This window comes from Paramormyrops kingsleyae, chromosome 5 (genome assembly GCF_048594095.1).
Source record: "Paramormyrops kingsleyae isolate MSU_618 chromosome 5, PKINGS_0.4, whole genome shotgun sequence".
Lineage (NCBI taxonomy): Eukaryota > Metazoa > Chordata > Actinopteri > Osteoglossiformes > Mormyridae > Paramormyrops > Paramormyrops kingsleyae.
The window spans coordinates 30,761,245-30,778,927 of NC_132801.1; the positions used below are offsets into that span (position 1 = coordinate 30,761,245).

Sequence of the window (17,683 nt, forward strand, 5' to 3'; positions counted from 1 at the left end):
ACATTGTAAGACGTATATCAATAAACATTTACATTTTTTATTTAGCAGATGCTTTTATTTAAAGCAATTAACATTTTTTTTTGGAGAAAACGAGGTCAGACAGTCCCTGGAGCAATTTGAGGTTAAGGGCTTTGCTCAGGAGCCCGATGATGATGTCACTGCCAACTCTAAGATCTGAGCCAACGACCTTCCAATTACTTGCACAGTTCCCTAACACGCTGAGCCACTGAAAGAGTGCGGCATGACAGGCAAAACCCCATGTGTGATGAGAAGTGTCCTCCGGAGGTCCTGAGCTCCCTGCTTACATTACTATTCCATTTATTTTGGCTTAGGCTTCACTAATGCGAGTATCAAGTGCTCTCATACTGTAGCTCAGCCAGCATAGACACATGCCTTTCCAGGACAATAATGCTAATCAGAGGCTCTGTTTGTTCCTAATTGCAAACTTTGCATTACAGAGATGCTTTGAACATGAGGGCAAGTTGTTAACCTTTCTTTTGTGAGTTTCAGCGTGTCAAAATCCTATCCATCCTTTTCCCCAACATCTATTCCTGTGATCAAATTAATATTAAAAAGACTCTGCTGTTGACTGTAGTGAAAACAGACCAGGAACGTGTATGTCTCTTTGCAGATGCTAATTCTAATTTAAAAGGAAACCCAAAGGAAAAAAAACGGACTAGATTGGTTTTGGACTGATTTCGTATTTGTCTGACGCTGTAGCTTGACACCGAGTCGGGGGTGGGGTGGACCCCAGATAATCTTGTGGGGGGGGGGGGTAATAGCATTTCCTGGGCTGCTGGCTGTCACTGTTAATTAGCACCCAGTAATTATTTGTCACCATCCTACACCGAGCCAGCGGTGGCCTGCGAGCCGCTTAACCCCCCCTCACCTCCAGCTCACAAATCCTACCCGCTTTACCTCAAGTGGCGCAGACCTCGTGTTTGCTGCCTTTGGGAATTCGCTACAGCAGGACAGATATGCATTTCAATACTCAACTTGAATATGATAATGAATCAGATCACTCTTAAATTCTCTCTTTAATTAATTATTGTTATCTATTCTTTAGTTTATTACTGTGGCTTTAGTGAAATCTGTGTGACAAACGACTCTCATAAAAATCTCTCCCAAAGCACTTAATTAGAGGTTTTCTGACACATTTAAGCCTGCCGTCACTTTAAAAAGGGAAAACATTATATGAATCACACTCCCATCAGCACTGCTTCGGACGCCCTTCCCGCTGGGACACGCCGGATAGCTACAGGAGACGTGCACCTTTGGAATCCAGCTGCTCGATCCCCTGCATGTAGGCGGGACACTTCTGTTGGATGAAGTAGAGGATCTCGATGGCGTTGGACATCCAGAAGAATATGACCTGCAGGTCGGGGATCAGGTCTGAGATGTTGAGCAGAGATAGGGAGGTTGGGTCCTGGCTGGTGGAGGGAGGCAACAGAGTGGTGTTTTGATAGCTGATATTGGGAGAACCGTGTACAGCATTATCAGGTAACTACACAGCCAAACACCTGATATAAGTGAACAACATCGATGTGAAACAAGCTTTTTAGAACGTAATTATAGGATGCATGAGCAGCTTTAAAATACTACAAAAAAGTATCAATGTTCTTTAACGGCTTCCCAGCCTCAGGATGCTTGAGGTTCTACTCGAACGTCTGGAGATGTTGTGGTGTTTTCCTCTCTGCCTTCAGGGAGACTGATGCTCGCTGTCAGAAGGCGTAATGCGATACTCACTGCTGAGCTTGCTTCTGGGCCAGTTCCTTTGTCTTCTCCTGCGAGACACACGACACAATTAGGCACTCGTAAAAGTTTAAACACCATAGGAGCAACCGATCCTCACAAGTCTGTGTCTAAAATAAATCAGGCATTAACAGCTTCACACTGGAGATGGCGGACTCTTTCGTTCACAGATGTGCGGTGAAGGAAAACGAGAACTGACACATCACAACTAGCATTAAATGATCAAAGTTAACACTGTGAAACTGACCTTTACGATCGATTCAAGTGCCGGACCTCCATGAAGCTGTAGGTCTCGCGAAAACATTCAGACAAGGTTTCTCCACGGGAGAATTGGCTACTTTAAACATTTAGCAACTTTCTGAACAAACTAAGAAATGAGAATAAATGTGGACAAGGACTCTGGTGAAGCCAAGTGGCTCACAGCGGTTCTATATTTATTTCGCGGATGCTTTCGTCAGATGCAGATTATATGTGTGGATCAGAGAGCCGGGCCTGGAGCGGCTGGGGCTAAGGGCCCCGCAGCAGTAGGGTTACGCTATTGACCGTGGGATTTGGAGCTATGACCTTCCAGAGCTGAGCACAGATCCTTAACCAGCTGAGCAACGCTCTGTGTTCAATACTGGAGAATGAGCTCAGACGATGTGAGCACTTCTATGGCCTGCTTACACAGAATTCACCGAGACAAAATTGCTGATTTTAGAAATAGTTTATGATGCTAAGTCAAAATATATTTCTTTGACTTAACAATTAAAAGTGTTAGATCAAAGGGGAAGGGCTTTTTTCTGGGATTTGGTTAATTTAAAGTAATTTCCTTTTGATGGTGATGACTATTTTATTTTTAATGATGCTATATCAGCAAATATAGAAACAAACAATGAGAGGGAAACAAAATCAACAATTTATGGTGAACTAACATAAAAGTTCGGTAGGACTGAACATCCAAATGACTAAACATCTAGTGACTAGCAGGAGAATTAGAGTTCAATGATAATCATAACTGCGACTCATTCAGTCATCTATACCGTTTGTACAGTTTAACAACCATGTCTGCTCTAAATTTTTAAATTTAGTTTACTAAGAAAGAGAAACACTTGTGTAAAACACAAGCTGGTGTATTTCAGAATTCTTTATTTCACCAACTATCTCAAAATAAAACATTCTGTATGATAGCATCACTCAGAGTGAAGCCTCGATCATTTTTCAAAAGTCATTTATGCTGTAATTAGCGTCATCAGCCCCCGCCGAAACGCCTCATGAGACTAGTGAGAAACTCCCACTTATCTGCTGCGAGTCTGCAATTAAACATCAGGTGATGACGAGCCTTAGGAGCCACGAAGAATCTAATTATGAACGGTGAACAGCGAGCTGCCTGCGACGGGACATAGGGGGTCGGCTTTAGCCGCAGGTGAACGGCACGGAGAGAGAGGAGAGAGGGGCAAACAATACAGACGCAGCACATAACAGACACACTCACGGGAAATGCCTCCATGACACTAACCCAAGCGACTGTCTGTATCCTTTTGACGATCTTCTGCAGAAGCTTGCCAAAGTTCCCTGGCTCAAAGGCCGTGGCTGAGTGCTTGATGCAGAGGCACAGGAGGTAGGCGGGGGTCAGCTTGTGGTCGTCTCCCCCCGGCTCAATGAGGGACATGATCCGACCAATCAGCTCGTCCTCGTGGGCCTTCTCGAAGTCCAGCTGCAGCTTCCTCTTCTGCAGCATCCGGTTCTTGTTCAACAGCGGCTTGAAGGCCTGCCTTCGGGCCGGGCCGTCCCTCACCAGCGAGCCGCACGTCCGGCACGATTGGCCGCCAGGCTCGCCGTCGCCCTCATGCTGCTGGCCAAGGATCTGCAGGTGCGCCAGCGTCTGGGTGGGCAACAGCCGGGCACTTACAGGGTCCTTGTAGAGGAAGATGTAGTGAGCCCCGAAGGAGAGGAGGTCCCCGTGCCGGAGGTGCGTAGTCCGCTCCGCCCGCGAGAAGTTCACCAGGACGCTGGCGTGGGGAACCGGCTCCACCACCAGACGCTCTTCCACGGCGGAGGTGAACCTGTGCACCACCTTGACCCGCTTGATCTTGCAGTGCAGGGGCAGGATGTCCGGCGAAGACAGGCAGATGTTGGGTCGCGCCGACGCGGTCTCCTGGCCCACCGTGTGCTGATCCCGGTTCAGCAGATAGACCAGGCAGTCCTGGAGATGTGGGCCACAGTTAGCACAGGGCAGATTGTCAGAGGGGGCATGGGCATGACCGGTGCTGGAAGTGTCCAGTAAATGGAGTTTGGGGGCTCTGGAAGAGGACGGCACTCAGAAACAAGAGCCTTGGAATTAGGGTCTAAGTGAGATTTGGTTTCTCAACATCAGGTCAACACTGCTTCATAACATCAGTTGAATTTAATATCAGTTATATCCCAGCACATGTGACAGTATTACATCAGAAAATTAATTTCTGATTTTTTTTACCCTACAGCCGTTGTTAACTGTAGTCAAAGAACAACCAAAATAACTATTATGATTTTTAAAACACACGATATAAAATCGTACAGTAGCAGGCATTTAGAACGACTGCTGAAAGCTAAAGGGGCAGTAGAGACAACCAACCAGTAAATACTTGCATTGGTCAATCAGTCAGCTATGGTGAGCAATGACAATTAAAATAATACCGAGGAACTATCCCCCTCGTTAAGGTCAGCAGCCTAATAAGCTTGATTTCCTTATATGACAACTGAACTAGTCTTCTGCTGTTAGACTAGTTTCAAGGGTTAATTTAAATTAGTTAAAATAACCCTCTCATCAGAAGTATTTTTTCCCAGTGTCTGCTGACATTCCCACCGATCGGATAAGCGGGATTCTTCAGAATCCAATCGGTGACACGGTGACTGACAGCACAGCACCGGAAACGCGCCTGCTTCACCTGACGCTCGACGGAGACGAGTGACGGCGTCGGCAAGAAGCCCCTGTGGGAGCCTCGGCCGGGTGGAGTCGAGATCACCGACAAGGCCCCGGTGAAGACGCCCGGGTCGAGCGGGCAGCCTGATTACTGCGCGGTGAGAGGGTGGTGTTCGCTGGCCTTGCTGGGTACTGCATGCAGGCTCACTGCGGCGCTGCTGGCAGCTCAGAAGCTGCGCTGCATTAATCCTGAGGTTGCTGATCTCTCTCCCTCACATAGATCTGCAGCTGCCCCCCTCCTCCAAGATGAGGGGGTAAAGCCCCCTTTGCACATAAAATATTCAGGACGAGGCAGCCGGCGAGAGCCTCGGACCACCTCTCAGCTGGCCGTTAAATTAAAACACCCCTCCACCACTAAATGAAAGGATTAAAAGTTAAACCAACTGTTTAACGACTGTGCCACATCATGTGACTTGTTTATTTGTTTTTCTTGCTATAAATATTCAGACCTGTTGCAGTAAAGCAATCCTCCCACCAGTACACGTACCTAATCACCTATCTAGTCACCTGATCTTGTAATTTATCAGATGGCCTTATCTTCTGAATGAATAATTCCCAATAAGCAGGGATGCACATAACTGGCATACAAGTACGCATTCACCTTTAAAAACGAATCCTGCGGCAATCGATTGTTGTAACAGCGCAAATGCGTACTTATTTTCATGTGCATTTTCGCTGATATGACAAGAAAGTATCGTACATTTAACATTTATATGCTAATTCGTACTTCATTTACGGTATAAGGGATAAAATACACAGCAATTTCTTGTCATAGCAGCATAAATGCACATAAAATACATACATGCTTGGGTTGTTACAACAATCGATTGTCACACGTATCGTTTTTAAAGGTAAATGTATACTTGCGTACCAGTTACGTGCATCCCTGCGAATAAGCGTATATAATACCAAGGCAATTCTCAACTCTGGGAACTAAAGAGTTTTTTATTCAGCCCAAGTGCCTGTGACAGATTGTTGACCAATCAGTGCTCTCGGTACCTGCTGGTTGTAGCCCTGAAGAAGCAGAAGATGTGGGGACTGGTAGAGTGAGTGCCGCACCCCTCCACCATCCCTCTCCTCCTTCCTCCGGCCCGCCTGCAGCGCATCCCTGCCGCTCCGTGTCCTCAGGGGCCCGGGCAGGGTGGAGTAGTACCTCTTAGGCTCCTCCCCAGGGCCTCCCACCAGGTTGAGGCTGGTTTCACTCAGACTGCGGCAGAAGGAGGTCCCTGAATTTAGGGTCATGGTCCCTTTTGCCCGGTTCCTCTGTAGCTTCCTGGCCTGGGCATTGATATCTGAAAGGAAGAGCCAAATTAGCATGCGGCTAATGTTATCAGGCTAACCGCTATCCAGTATGGGCCACAGAGACCACAGAGAATGTCATGGGTTTGCATGAGTGGGAATATAAATACTGCTTTTGTTTTGGGAGAAACATGCTATCATGCAATGGGATTCTCATCAGCATACCTTCATTTGTCCATAAATAACAGCCTTGTGCACAATTGACTTTCCTTGCAAATATAGTGATGAGCATTCATTAATTAGCCTTAGTTCTAGCTCCCTCAAAGCTTCCTGGTGATTTCGGGAGCAACATTCCAAGGAAACCACAGTGTTGCAAAAACCGTTGTCGTGATTTTCTTTCATCACACGAAGCTGACGTTGACTGGCAGATGGAGGCGATGGAATGGGACATGGTTGTGGGAGAAGAGTCATACCTGAGAACAATCCCCACCTTTAAAACTAGGAGTGGAGGGCTGTGACGAGCGCACGCAGTGGGGCGAACCTCGGGGCTTAACATACCCAGCCCTACCCATAGGTGGCACAAGGGCGTGGGAGCGTTTGTGGACTCCTACAACAATGAAGAGTTAACTTTCAACCACTGATTGCAATTATATTAACATGCAGGCACACACACCAGAAAAGAACCATCATTTATACCTGCAGGAATCTTATAACTGCATGTAGGACTCAAGTATGACTAGATGAATCTTTTGAGTTATCAATTGTTCAACAGTATGAATATTACATCAACCATGTAGAACAAATCTCTTCTATACTATCTAGGCATTAATTACCATTCATTGCAGACACCATCCTTTATTTAGAAGCGATTATAGCAAATTGCTAGAAATTAAGAATATGAATACAGAAAAGCAGGAGAGAGCGCAAATGTTAGAGTTAGAATCTGTGCAATTACATGCGTATTTCATCTGAGCAGAGCAAGACAGAGAGGGAATCCTGTAAAGGTCACTGCAAGCGATTAAACAGAAGAGACACGCAATGTTTCAAAGTCATTTTTCAGGTGCGGTCAATGGTGCCTAGATTTATTCTCCGGTTCCCTGCCAAGCTAACATGTGGGATTTCATTTTGCGACCATCCGTCGAGTGTGCGCTTCCTCAGACACCTAGCGCTCATGCTAAGCCTCCTGTGCAAACATGCTGCGTTAGAGTAGCAGTCGGTGGCGCACGACTTCCACACTGCAGATACTGGCAGAGTAGATGTGACCCTTGAATCCGCTCACCGCAGCCGCTAATCAGCGCGCAGCCCCACGCACGTGCATTTAATTAACTATTCAAATGTGGTCCCAACATTTGCATATCTTTCCATTACAACTTAATCTTTATAATCCCATTTATAAGTGCCAAGAAAATGTGCTGCTGCATTGCAGATGTTCAGAGAGAGCCAACAATAAAACTGAAACAGAACAAAACCCAAAAACAAATCTAAGATCAGAAGAGACTTCAGATTATACTGTGGAATCCTTAGTGTTTGTACTTTCAATAAAAGCCCAGTAAAAACCTCATGGGTGGATAAATGGATACAAATTAAAGCCTAATTGCCTGTCTACATAAACAAAGCCTTTACGCATTAGACCAAATTGTAACCCCCTCCCCCCCAACCACTTCCAAGACACCCTCCATATTCTGCAGTGATAAACATATTGTATTAACATGTGAGCCAATAATGCTTCTCTCAAAGAAAGATGCTCATTTTATTTCCATAATCAATAAAAATAAATAACATTACATTAAGCACCCATTGCCAGGTGAAATAAAACTGTAACTCTATTGATGCCATGTGACCCTTCAAATGAATGCGCATGTGTGAATTTCCTGCAATGCTCTGGCATTGTGCTCTATGCTTTCTCCTGCTAAAGACTGCAGACCTATTCGGATAAGTAATTACTTACAATAGATGACCGGAAAATAGCCGGGTACAAATTCACCATACATCACGGCGACGTTCATGTCACCTTGCTTCCGTGTAAGAGCCATTCTGCTTATACCGATTGCAATGCACTAATTGGCATCTTTGTGTACCATTCAGCAGCTGGTGTGTGTATATGCAAGCTCATGTGCATGAATATCAGGGCAGGAATTAAGTGAAGCTGACACGGTCACCGCTGCTGTTACCCTTGGAATTCCTGGCACCCTTGAAAAAAAAACCCTTTGGACAAACTAGCCATTGTGTCCCTGAAAGTGGGCATTGTTTGAGAAGCATATATTTTAGTTGATTTATGTTTTTTTTTCTTTTTTTCTTTTTGTTAATCAGGTTATTTCTTAGTCAGAAATTATTTCAATCAGAAAAATCCCCAAAAAAAAACTTCCAATCACATTTCCTAAGATAAATCAAGTAGGATACCGGAATTAAAGCTAATATTAGTTTTGGATGTGTAGGATAGGTTTCCATGATACTGTTCTAGCTAAACATTAACGTGAATCATTTGTGTGGCTTATTACACAGATTTACGGGTTGTGTGAGAATTGCAGCTTTTTAATACTTTGAAAAAACGCTAATTATTTATGGATGGCACAGGGGTGACATTAAAAATTATTCTTGAGCAATTGTGCAGTTGGAAATGGTGATGTGCTGCTCACTGCCTTGAGAAGCAGTAATTAGTACTTATCCAGCACTGGACCGGGGGGGTTAAGACTAAGCCAGTCTTATTCTTGGACCGGCGGGGGGGGGTTGGGGGAGTTGGGATTCAAACCACAAATCTTGTTGCAGATGGCCCAGTGCTACCCACTGAATTGCCTCAGCACCAAGCAGAAATTACACAGAGTAGTTTGAAGTTTGGAAGCTTATTCAAGGATGAAAAAAAAAAACTCTTTAGCTCACAGAATTAAAACATTATAAATGTATTTTACTGGAAGAGCAGTTCTGGATAAACGAGTATCATTCTAAATAATGCAACGAAATGTCCAGAAATGTAAAGTTGCATCTATTACTTATTAATTTTGCTCGTTAATTACTCCATCCCATTCAAGTGCTCCAGTGTCTAAACAGCTACTATTTATTTCAGTTTGTAAGCTCAACAGTATACTCAGCGGCATATACTCCAGGACACTGATATGTTCTTGATTTTACAAATAAACAGATATAAACACTCCTAATCTATTTATATTCTTGTGTTGACCTAGATCACCTAGCTAAATACCATAGACATTAACTAAGCTTATGCAGAAAGTAGAAGGGGAAGTACTGAAGGGCACTTATGGTGACCTCGTTCTGCAACAGAACAAAGAACAAACAATATGTATAAGACAACACCATAAAGGCATGAAGCCCCTTCTGATTTCTCTGACCTGCTTTTGCCTCCCCAATTTCCCTCAGAAGACATGTTGAACGACACGTTAAAATGACCTATAGCAGGCTGCGGCAAAGAACTAGCCTATCCGCAAAGGCGGGGAAGGGTTTCTCTCTCCTTCAGGTGTTCCAGACTATTCTTTGTTTGCATTCATCTCTGACCTCATTTCATTAAAAGACAGGATCCCCTTTTATCTTGATTACTTAGTAACACACATGCCATTTGATCCAAATGTAGATTCTCTTTGGGCACGTCCCATGGTCAGGAAGAGGAGGGATGCCTTTGGAGGATTTCGCTCTGGCATGAAGACCAAGCTACAGGCAATGGATAGACGGGCTGAGTACAGTGGGGCCAGACTGCCATATGACATTCAGTGATCAGACCTGGTAATTAACAAAAGAATCCTCACTACTGTGTGATCTCAGCTCAGGTTGACACAAATGGGTTCAGACTTGAACTACCATTCGTCCTGAGGAAAGTCTTGAGACGACTCAGAAACAAACATTTATAGCAGAAGTCAAGGAGGACCTACTGGAATTAGAATATGTACAGTATCTCTGTGGAGCTTAAATAAAGGTAAATTAATAAGTCCAACAGAGCTTAATGGGCTTGAAACTCCAGCAGCAAGAATTTTACCCTGTATATCTTGGTGTAATTTTAGCCACATTAACTAAACATACATATTAACACTGGCTTTGTCTTAAGTTGCCTTTGGTGACAACTCACTGATCATTAACTATTTTCCCAGGATACATTTGTTTACTTGTGTTCTGTATAAAGTGTGCATTTCTATAGCCACACCAGGACGAGCCGTCTGGCCTCCGCCGAAGTGACTGAGTGAGAGATCGGGTGTCATCATCTAAACGGTCACCACACTCTCGCCATTTCCATCATCCTCACTGGAGGCTCAGCTATATAGGGACCCTGTATTTGCCTGATATCGTTCTATCAGTCTGTAGCTGTTTGGCTCAGATCCTCCTATTGGCATCTGCCTTTAATATGGATGACTGTTACACTGAGTGGATTCCATCACTGGCTTTCCACTCGAATAATTATCATGTTTCAGACAAGCCTAATAAACAGCACATAAACATGAAATACAGTTTGAACGTTTTTTAATCTTAGACACCTGTAGACAGGTGAATGGGTGTAATGACTGGATAACTATCCCCATCATTGAGTCTTTTAGGGTTTATTCATTGTAAATTGTGACTTACTGGGATCAATGATTTCAAAAGTATATTGAATCGAACATTCACTTCTACTTTCTTATCTGCTATGGAAAACACAGCATTATTTCATGCAGCTCACATCTGTGCTATTTCATTACACACACACGCACAAATATATGTATGTATGTATGTTTGTGTGAATGCATATACAGTGTATATATATATATATATATATATATATACACACACTATATATATACTCTGTGTGTGTGTGTGTGATATGTCTCTAAAGTAGAGTTACAGTTTAATGTTGATGTTTTCAGATGATCCAGGACAGAAATTTTGAAGGAATTTGAAAGATTACACTTAGATAATTAAGTGGTACCCTCATGTATTGTCGCGTCATGTATTGTCACGTCATGTATTGTCACGTCATGTATTGTCACGTCATGTATTGTCACATCATGTATTGTCACGTCATGTATTGTCACGTCCTGGCCCCTGATGGGCCACACCTGATTCTTGTTGCCCCCCATCAGTCTATATTTTAGTACCTGTTTGTCTCATCATCGCTAGTCCAGTAATTGACGTTGTTCCCTGTGTCCTTCCTTGTTCTACTCCTTCTGTTTTGATCCCTCGCGATCCAGTTTGTTTGCAGTTTATGTTTAGTCCAATAAAGCCCCTTTTGTTTTGCCACAACGCCTGCAATCGAGTCCTTTGACCTTCGTGTCGTAACACGAAGGAGCTGTGATTTTTTTTTTTTGTATTAGGGATAATAATGATTTGTAATACACTACTATCTGAGTTGTGCATGTAAAATTTGTAATATTTACAGTTATTAATATTAATTGTACGTTGACCTCATCAGAAATCCCACACACACACAGACGGCTTTTATCTGTATGCGAGAAGCTGGTTTTAAAGATGCACATGTAGAGGCCACTTCAACCAAAGGAGCAAAGGTCCCTGTGCACCTGGGCAAAACAGACATGCGGCACCTCTGCTCCCCTCATTGTCTCCATAGAAACTAATGACTGATGTCTTTGTGCTGAGACATGGCATCTCGAAAAACCGGGCCCGGGGGAAGAAAATTTATTTATAAAGCGACGTGTTTGCGAAGTGAAAACGCTAAGCTAAGCTATTGCCAGCATAAAATGACTTGCGGAACGGAGATCAGTTTCTGCTGTTTCTCTTCAGAATATGGATCAAGCTAGACAGTAGAGGGCTCCTCTGGGGAGGCTTTCAAGACCGTTTCGCAAACCTGGCCACTTGTTCGCTGTTAACACTTTGCGGCTGCATTGAGCACAATGCAGACAGAATTGCGACGATCAACACTGGCAATTAATCACGGGTGAGCAACTTTCGCGTTGCAGGGGGTCACGGATTTTCCCACTAAACTCAAGAGGGAATAGGCATTGGTAAATTGTTATGGTGGGACAAAGTTAATCTGTTCTGTTTTCAGGGCATCCATATAAACACAAAATGATGAATTTATGTAATATAAAGCCTGGCCTGAAGAAAATAAATACAGTGGTTCTGCATTAGATGCTAACTAATCCTTCATCCATCCACTCATACATCCATCCATCTGACTTGAGATGGACGTGCATCCCATCCTTGGTCTACAGCTGCCTTGTGTCCCATTGCCCCTGTGATAGGCTGCGGCCCACTGGCCCTGCTTTAGATAAGTGTCTGGAAGATAGATGGCTTCTCAGAATAACAAAATCATATTAATAGCGAAAACTATATATTTCTGTATAATACTGTATAATCTGAACTGTCCACCTCCATTCCTATAATTTACAGTCTGCTGAGATCATATACCACATTCTTAAATGTGGAAGCCTTCTTTCTGATATAGGCCTCATCCGTGATAAAGTTGTTTTACTCTGTGGCTTTATTTATGGAAGTTAAGATGGCCAGTCGATAGATTTCTGCCAATTTGTTGATGTAATTATCACTAGTACAGTTACTATCTGAATAAAATACCTTTCTGGGAAAGTAGCCATTCTTTGGTTGATTATTAAAGCTGATCTGCTCCTGCAGACAATGCACAGGCATTAAGCTAGTAGGATTTGCCACCTCAGTAGTTTTATTTCATCCACATTCAAATATCAATCATTCTGATATGATTAATTCATGTTTTTCACAGAGAGCTATAATATGATGGGAAAACAGGATCTCTATATTAGACTCTTTTGAAAAGAAAAGCATGTCCAAGCAACTTCTAACTTGCTGCAATGGAATAGTTCCTCTTGTTTCCATAGATTAAAGTTTCAAAGTTTCAATTTGCAAAAAACACCAGAAAAGTTAGAACCTCCAACTAAGCAATAAAATATTACAGATACCACTGAAAGGGGAAGCCCAGGCACTTAACCAACTATGAAAAAGGATCACTGCTTCAGCAACTTTTGTATAGTTCATAAATATTACTTGAAATCGTTCATTTTAAAAAACAAAATCAAGATCCCATTCTTAAGAGATTCCCTCTGCGGTGGTTAGTCTAATTCATAATGCAGTTAACACATGCATTATTATGCATTGCTCCACACCTTTCTTTAACATACCAAAAATAGACTCTCTTTGAGAGATGTCCTTTTCTTTACCGCTCTTTGGCTTTCATCCAAATTTGGGACGTACATCAACATTTTTATTTTACCTTACAAAGCTCTGAAATGTATGCCTCTCTCTTATGTATTCAGCCTTGCATAATAGAGCGAGAACACTGACTTGGATGGCAGCATAAGCCTTTTCATATATTTCTTGGCATTAATAAAACAGCTGTAGTAAAACATTCACTTATAGGGTCCATGCCGTTTGGTGACCAGTGGACGGATTAATACTTGGGCATTTAAATCTGCACTACCTACTATTTTAATTTAGTAAGAGCTGTTACTCCAAATGTTTCTATGTACCTCATATTGTTGTACCTGTACACTAACCTTCCAGTCTGACACTGCTTTGGAGAGACCTGCATATCTATAGAGCAAGCATTGACTCAGCATGATTTAAACAGCTCAGGACCCAGTGGAAGTCCACTCCACTCTCCTTTATTCCTCCCACGCTCATCTACAGTACTTTGCTCCAATTCATCAAAACCGATCATTTTCAAACCCTCGGAACTCAAGGTCCGGGTAAAATGCTGCTGCTTTGTTTTGTCTTTGTTTAGAGCTTCAACACAATCATTTTCATAAAGAATGTAGTATAACAAATGAATGTAAACTGTATCGAATTTAATACAACTATAAATTACACCAAATCTCTCAAATTTTGTTGTTCTTAGGGCACCACAGACAGGAGCACCCAATACTTATTACTCAGTAATGATCTGCCGAAGGTCTGTATGACGCCAGAAAAACTAAAGAATCCTTGGAAAATTAAGCAGGATGGTTTGGAAATTGCTCCAATTCCTTTACTCTGAGATAATTCTCTATCTCTATGCCTGGCTGCTTTGACATCATATGGGTGGGAGTGTGGCAAGGCCAACTGAAGTACTGGAAATCCAAGCTATGGCAAACAGAAGCTGATGCCTCAGCTGTTCTCCCCCTTTCAGCCTAGCTGGCTTGTTTTAACCCCCGAAAATCTCAGTGTTCAGTCAGACTCAACTCTGCATTTGGCTTAAACTAGTATAGTTATCCTGAATATCCTGATTTATTATAAAAGTGTATAACTCCATAATAACAGAAAACAGTTACAATAAAAGCAGGCAGTATTAATTTAATTATTATCCAGTTTTAGTTTATGACTTAAAGGTCATTCAATTCATAAAAATTGCTGTTGCGTGTAATATCATGTGGCTTTTTTTATTAAACCATATGCCATATAACCTAATGGGGGAAACCTTTTTTCCATAATAAGAAAAAATCAAACAATATTTTCACCTTAATACAAAATTACAAAACACACCCTCTCCCCGGGTTACGATGAGGTTATGTTCCGATAAACCTATCATATGGTGAAAATATTGTAAGGGGAAAATACATTATAATACAGTACACCCAACCTAACTAACATCATAGCCTAGCCTAGCCTACCTTAAACATGCTTAGAACACTTACATTAGCCTACAGTTGGGCAAAATCATTAACACAAAGCCTAATTTAAAGTGAAGTGCTGAATATCTCGTGTCATTTATTGAAAAATGTACGGAAAGTGAAAAACATTTACCCATCGTAAAGTCGAAATATTGTAAGACAGACCATCATAACCTGGGGACCGTCAGTAGTATTAAATACGGATAATTCTGGAATATTAAAAACATTTCTGGACATAACACACGGCACTGGAAACCCATTACTGGTACGGTCAATATGCTGGCGCAGTGGGGAGAAGTTAACACTCACCAGCAGTTACTGTGTCCTTCTCCTTGGCAGCCAGCTCCTCCACCTCAGCCCTCTTGCGCAGCTCGAAACGCCGGGCAAAGCCCTCCTTGGGCTTCCACATGTCCTGGAGCAGCAGAGGCTTCTCATTGTCCCCCAGGGCCCTCAGACACTCCGTCTTCCAGCTCTTCTCCGGCCCCTCCAACTTCCCGATAACGTCGCAGAGCACATAGCTTCCAGCCGAGCCCTTGTTCAAGGAGTAGCGTTCCAGGGCCTCCTTGATGAGCTCCTTGGCGTTCGAGCGAGGAGTGGCCAGGACACTTTTGTAGTTGGCCCCTGAGCAGATCTCGTCCCCAAAAATCTTGAGCACCCCGGGGGCTGAGGTCTGTGTGGAGAGCTCCGCCGGGTCATCGGGCACCTGCTCGGGCAGGTCGGTGACGGAACGCCGGTCCCGGTAACTCAAGGTGCGGTAGAGCACCTGCGTGAAGGTGCGGCTCTGCCTCTTCAGCTTGCTCTTGGAGGGCAGAGACATGCTGGCGGAGGACCCATAAAACATAACGCTCGGGTTCACGCTACAGCGCCCTCTACAGGGAGGTAAGCGACACAGCAAGTAAAAAGTCACTCAAAACTAATACCTTCAAAGAAATAATAACACATCATAAGGAAAATGTGAACGATGATGCAAACAAAACTTAAACCAAATGAGTGAAATCTACCCAGAGGGACACCCTGTGCAGGGTACCAACCCAACACATGGCGCACACACTCTCAACTACATACTAACATCAAATCATGTAAAGATGCTTTAACGATGGACAACAATTGGAGTAACTGGAAGGAAACCACACAGGCATGGGGAGAACATGCAAACCCACACAGAGTCAGAGCTGGGATTTGAACCTGGGCATCTGAGAATACAGTACTACTTGCTGAATTGGCACAACCATTACAAATTAATGGAAAACACTTGGATCATCAAATATAAAACTGCGTCGTCCAGTTTTTCCTGGTAAAATCCATCAGTGAGTTAAAGCGTTGGTCATGCAATTGGCATCCCACTCTGGGCATGACAGGCCATGAAAATCTCACCGAGGTAAACACCTCCAGATATACAAAGAGTATATATAAGAAGAGGAAACCTTCTGGAAAGAAACTCCCTCAGTGGTGCACAATATTAAAGATAAGGATAGAATGGTGCTAAATCGATTCTGACTTACTCCCAGGGGGCTGTTATCTACAGGTGTGACACCCCAACTGCAGAAAAATAGACACCCTCAGCAGTGCAGGCGAGGATCCCCAAGATAGACTAAATGCATCACGACTCAACTCAATCTGTTAAAGACCTACTAACGAATTTCCTCTATCCTGGCAGAACACAGAAGCCCGTCCTGGCCATTCGCACGGGATTGTCATCAATGGGTGACATCGGAGTGCGCGGGGACACGTTGTTGCGCGGAAAGCCCACGGCGCTTGCTTTGCGTTGCGTTCTTTCTCCAAGGTTGGAGGGGCTATGGCTATGATTCCAGGATGACATCCAGGAAAGAATAAAATAGCCCTATGGTTCTTTGAGACAGCACCAGAGAATTCCGACAACCCTGGATGCTTCACAAGTGGGAGCAGATGCTTTCCCCGGGGCTGTTTTTATATTATATATATATATATATATATATATATATATATATATAATTTTTTTTGTATTATTATTATTTTCTGTGCGTGTGTCCAGCGTTCCCTTGCACAGGCTCCCTCCCGCAGCTTGATGGGTGCATGCTTACCTTGCTGCAGAGCGCCTCGTCCCCTGCATCCAGCCTGCAACGTGCAGAAAAGCGTGTCTCACAGACGCAGAGCTCGGCCTCCTCACAGCCCAGCTTCATTTCAGGCAGCTTCGACCCCGGCTTCAGAAGGACAAGGAGGACAGCTACCTCGGCTGATGGGGGGGGGGGGGGCGCCCGAGGACATAGTGACTGAGAAGAATGAATTTACGCTAATCGCGTCACTTAAATGATTCACATTTTCCACCGAGACACCCTCTATTGTTAGTAGACGAGGGAAGTAAGTCGCACAGGTCGGCGTGCGTCTCTCGAGATTAATCAATTAAGCTGATCCATCGCTCCTTAAATTATTCTAACTCGTATTCGCGGCAAAGAGAGATACTTTTGCAAGAAGGATAATAGGCACCTGCCACACCTGAAATAGGCAGCTTCTGCAACTTCCAAGACCATGACGATCCAAAAGAGGTGAAGGCAATTTGACGTGACGGTTGACGAAACGAAGCTACGACGGAGATGCCAAAAGCACTCTAACTCATAAGATATTGCGAAGTTAACTACCCACTTACAGCAGTTACAGTGCCATAACCTGATATAAAACGAGTCTTTTTTTCCTGATCTTTCTCGTCCACAGTCTGAGACAAACCAAATGACCTGCTACAGAAGATCCCAAATAACCTGGAAAACCCCTGCAAGCTGTTTGTTACCATTCTGACATTTAGGACACCATACTCTGTTTTTGGAAACGTCTAATCGTGACTGCAGTATCACTAGCCTAAATTATTATTATTATTATTATTACTATTAATAATAATAATCATCATAGTAGTAATAATAATAATAGAATCGTTTATAATAGTTATGTATCATTCATTAGGCTATATAGTTTTAAAATCAAAAGTTAAAAAATGTGGCTGTTTGGCCATATATAAATGAGCATGCAGAGTGAGGCGCTTGTAGCTATAGCCGGGCTATAGTCCGGACAGTTGGGTCTCCAGTAGCAACAACAAGCCAACATAACACCTGCCAAACATATCGTATAATTCACCGGGAGCTCTCCCGTTAAAAAGTCTCATAAAAAAAAACTATTAAAAGACGATGGAATTAAAAGCGTTTTCTGAAGGCTTCATCCTTTGTTCTGCTAA

The 17,683-nt window shown here is 43.3% G+C and overlaps 1 protein-coding gene across 5 annotated transcripts in view; it reads right to left on the minus strand.

Annotated features, from left to right (window-relative positions):
• The window catches only part of radil (Ras association and DIL domains), a 32,728-nt gene that overhangs the window by 14,236 nt on the left and 809 nt on the right, over positions 1-17,683 (minus strand). For 2 of the 5 annotated variants that reach the window (XM_072712553.1, XM_072712551.1), the window contains exons 2-8: positions 16,545-16,664; positions 14,794-15,353; positions 6,423-6,539; positions 5,693-5,985; positions 3,251-3,937; positions 1,747-1,784; positions 1,273-1,430 (exon numbers count right to left, since the gene is read on the minus strand). In XM_072712553.1, the coding sequence (XP_072568654.1) occupies positions 1,273-1,430; positions 1,747-1,784; positions 3,251-3,937; positions 5,693-5,985; positions 6,423-6,539; positions 14,794-15,353; positions 16,545-16,573 (1,882 nt within the window). In that variant the 5' untranslated portion in view covers positions 16,574-16,664. Of the gene's footprint in view, positions 1-1,272; positions 1,431-1,746; positions 1,785-3,250; positions 3,938-5,692; positions 5,986-6,422; positions 6,540-14,793; positions 15,354-16,544; positions 16,697-17,683 lie in introns of all 5 variants that reach the window. The other 3 variants (XM_072712555.1, XM_072712554.1, XM_072712552.1) reach the window with 2 other exon arrangements.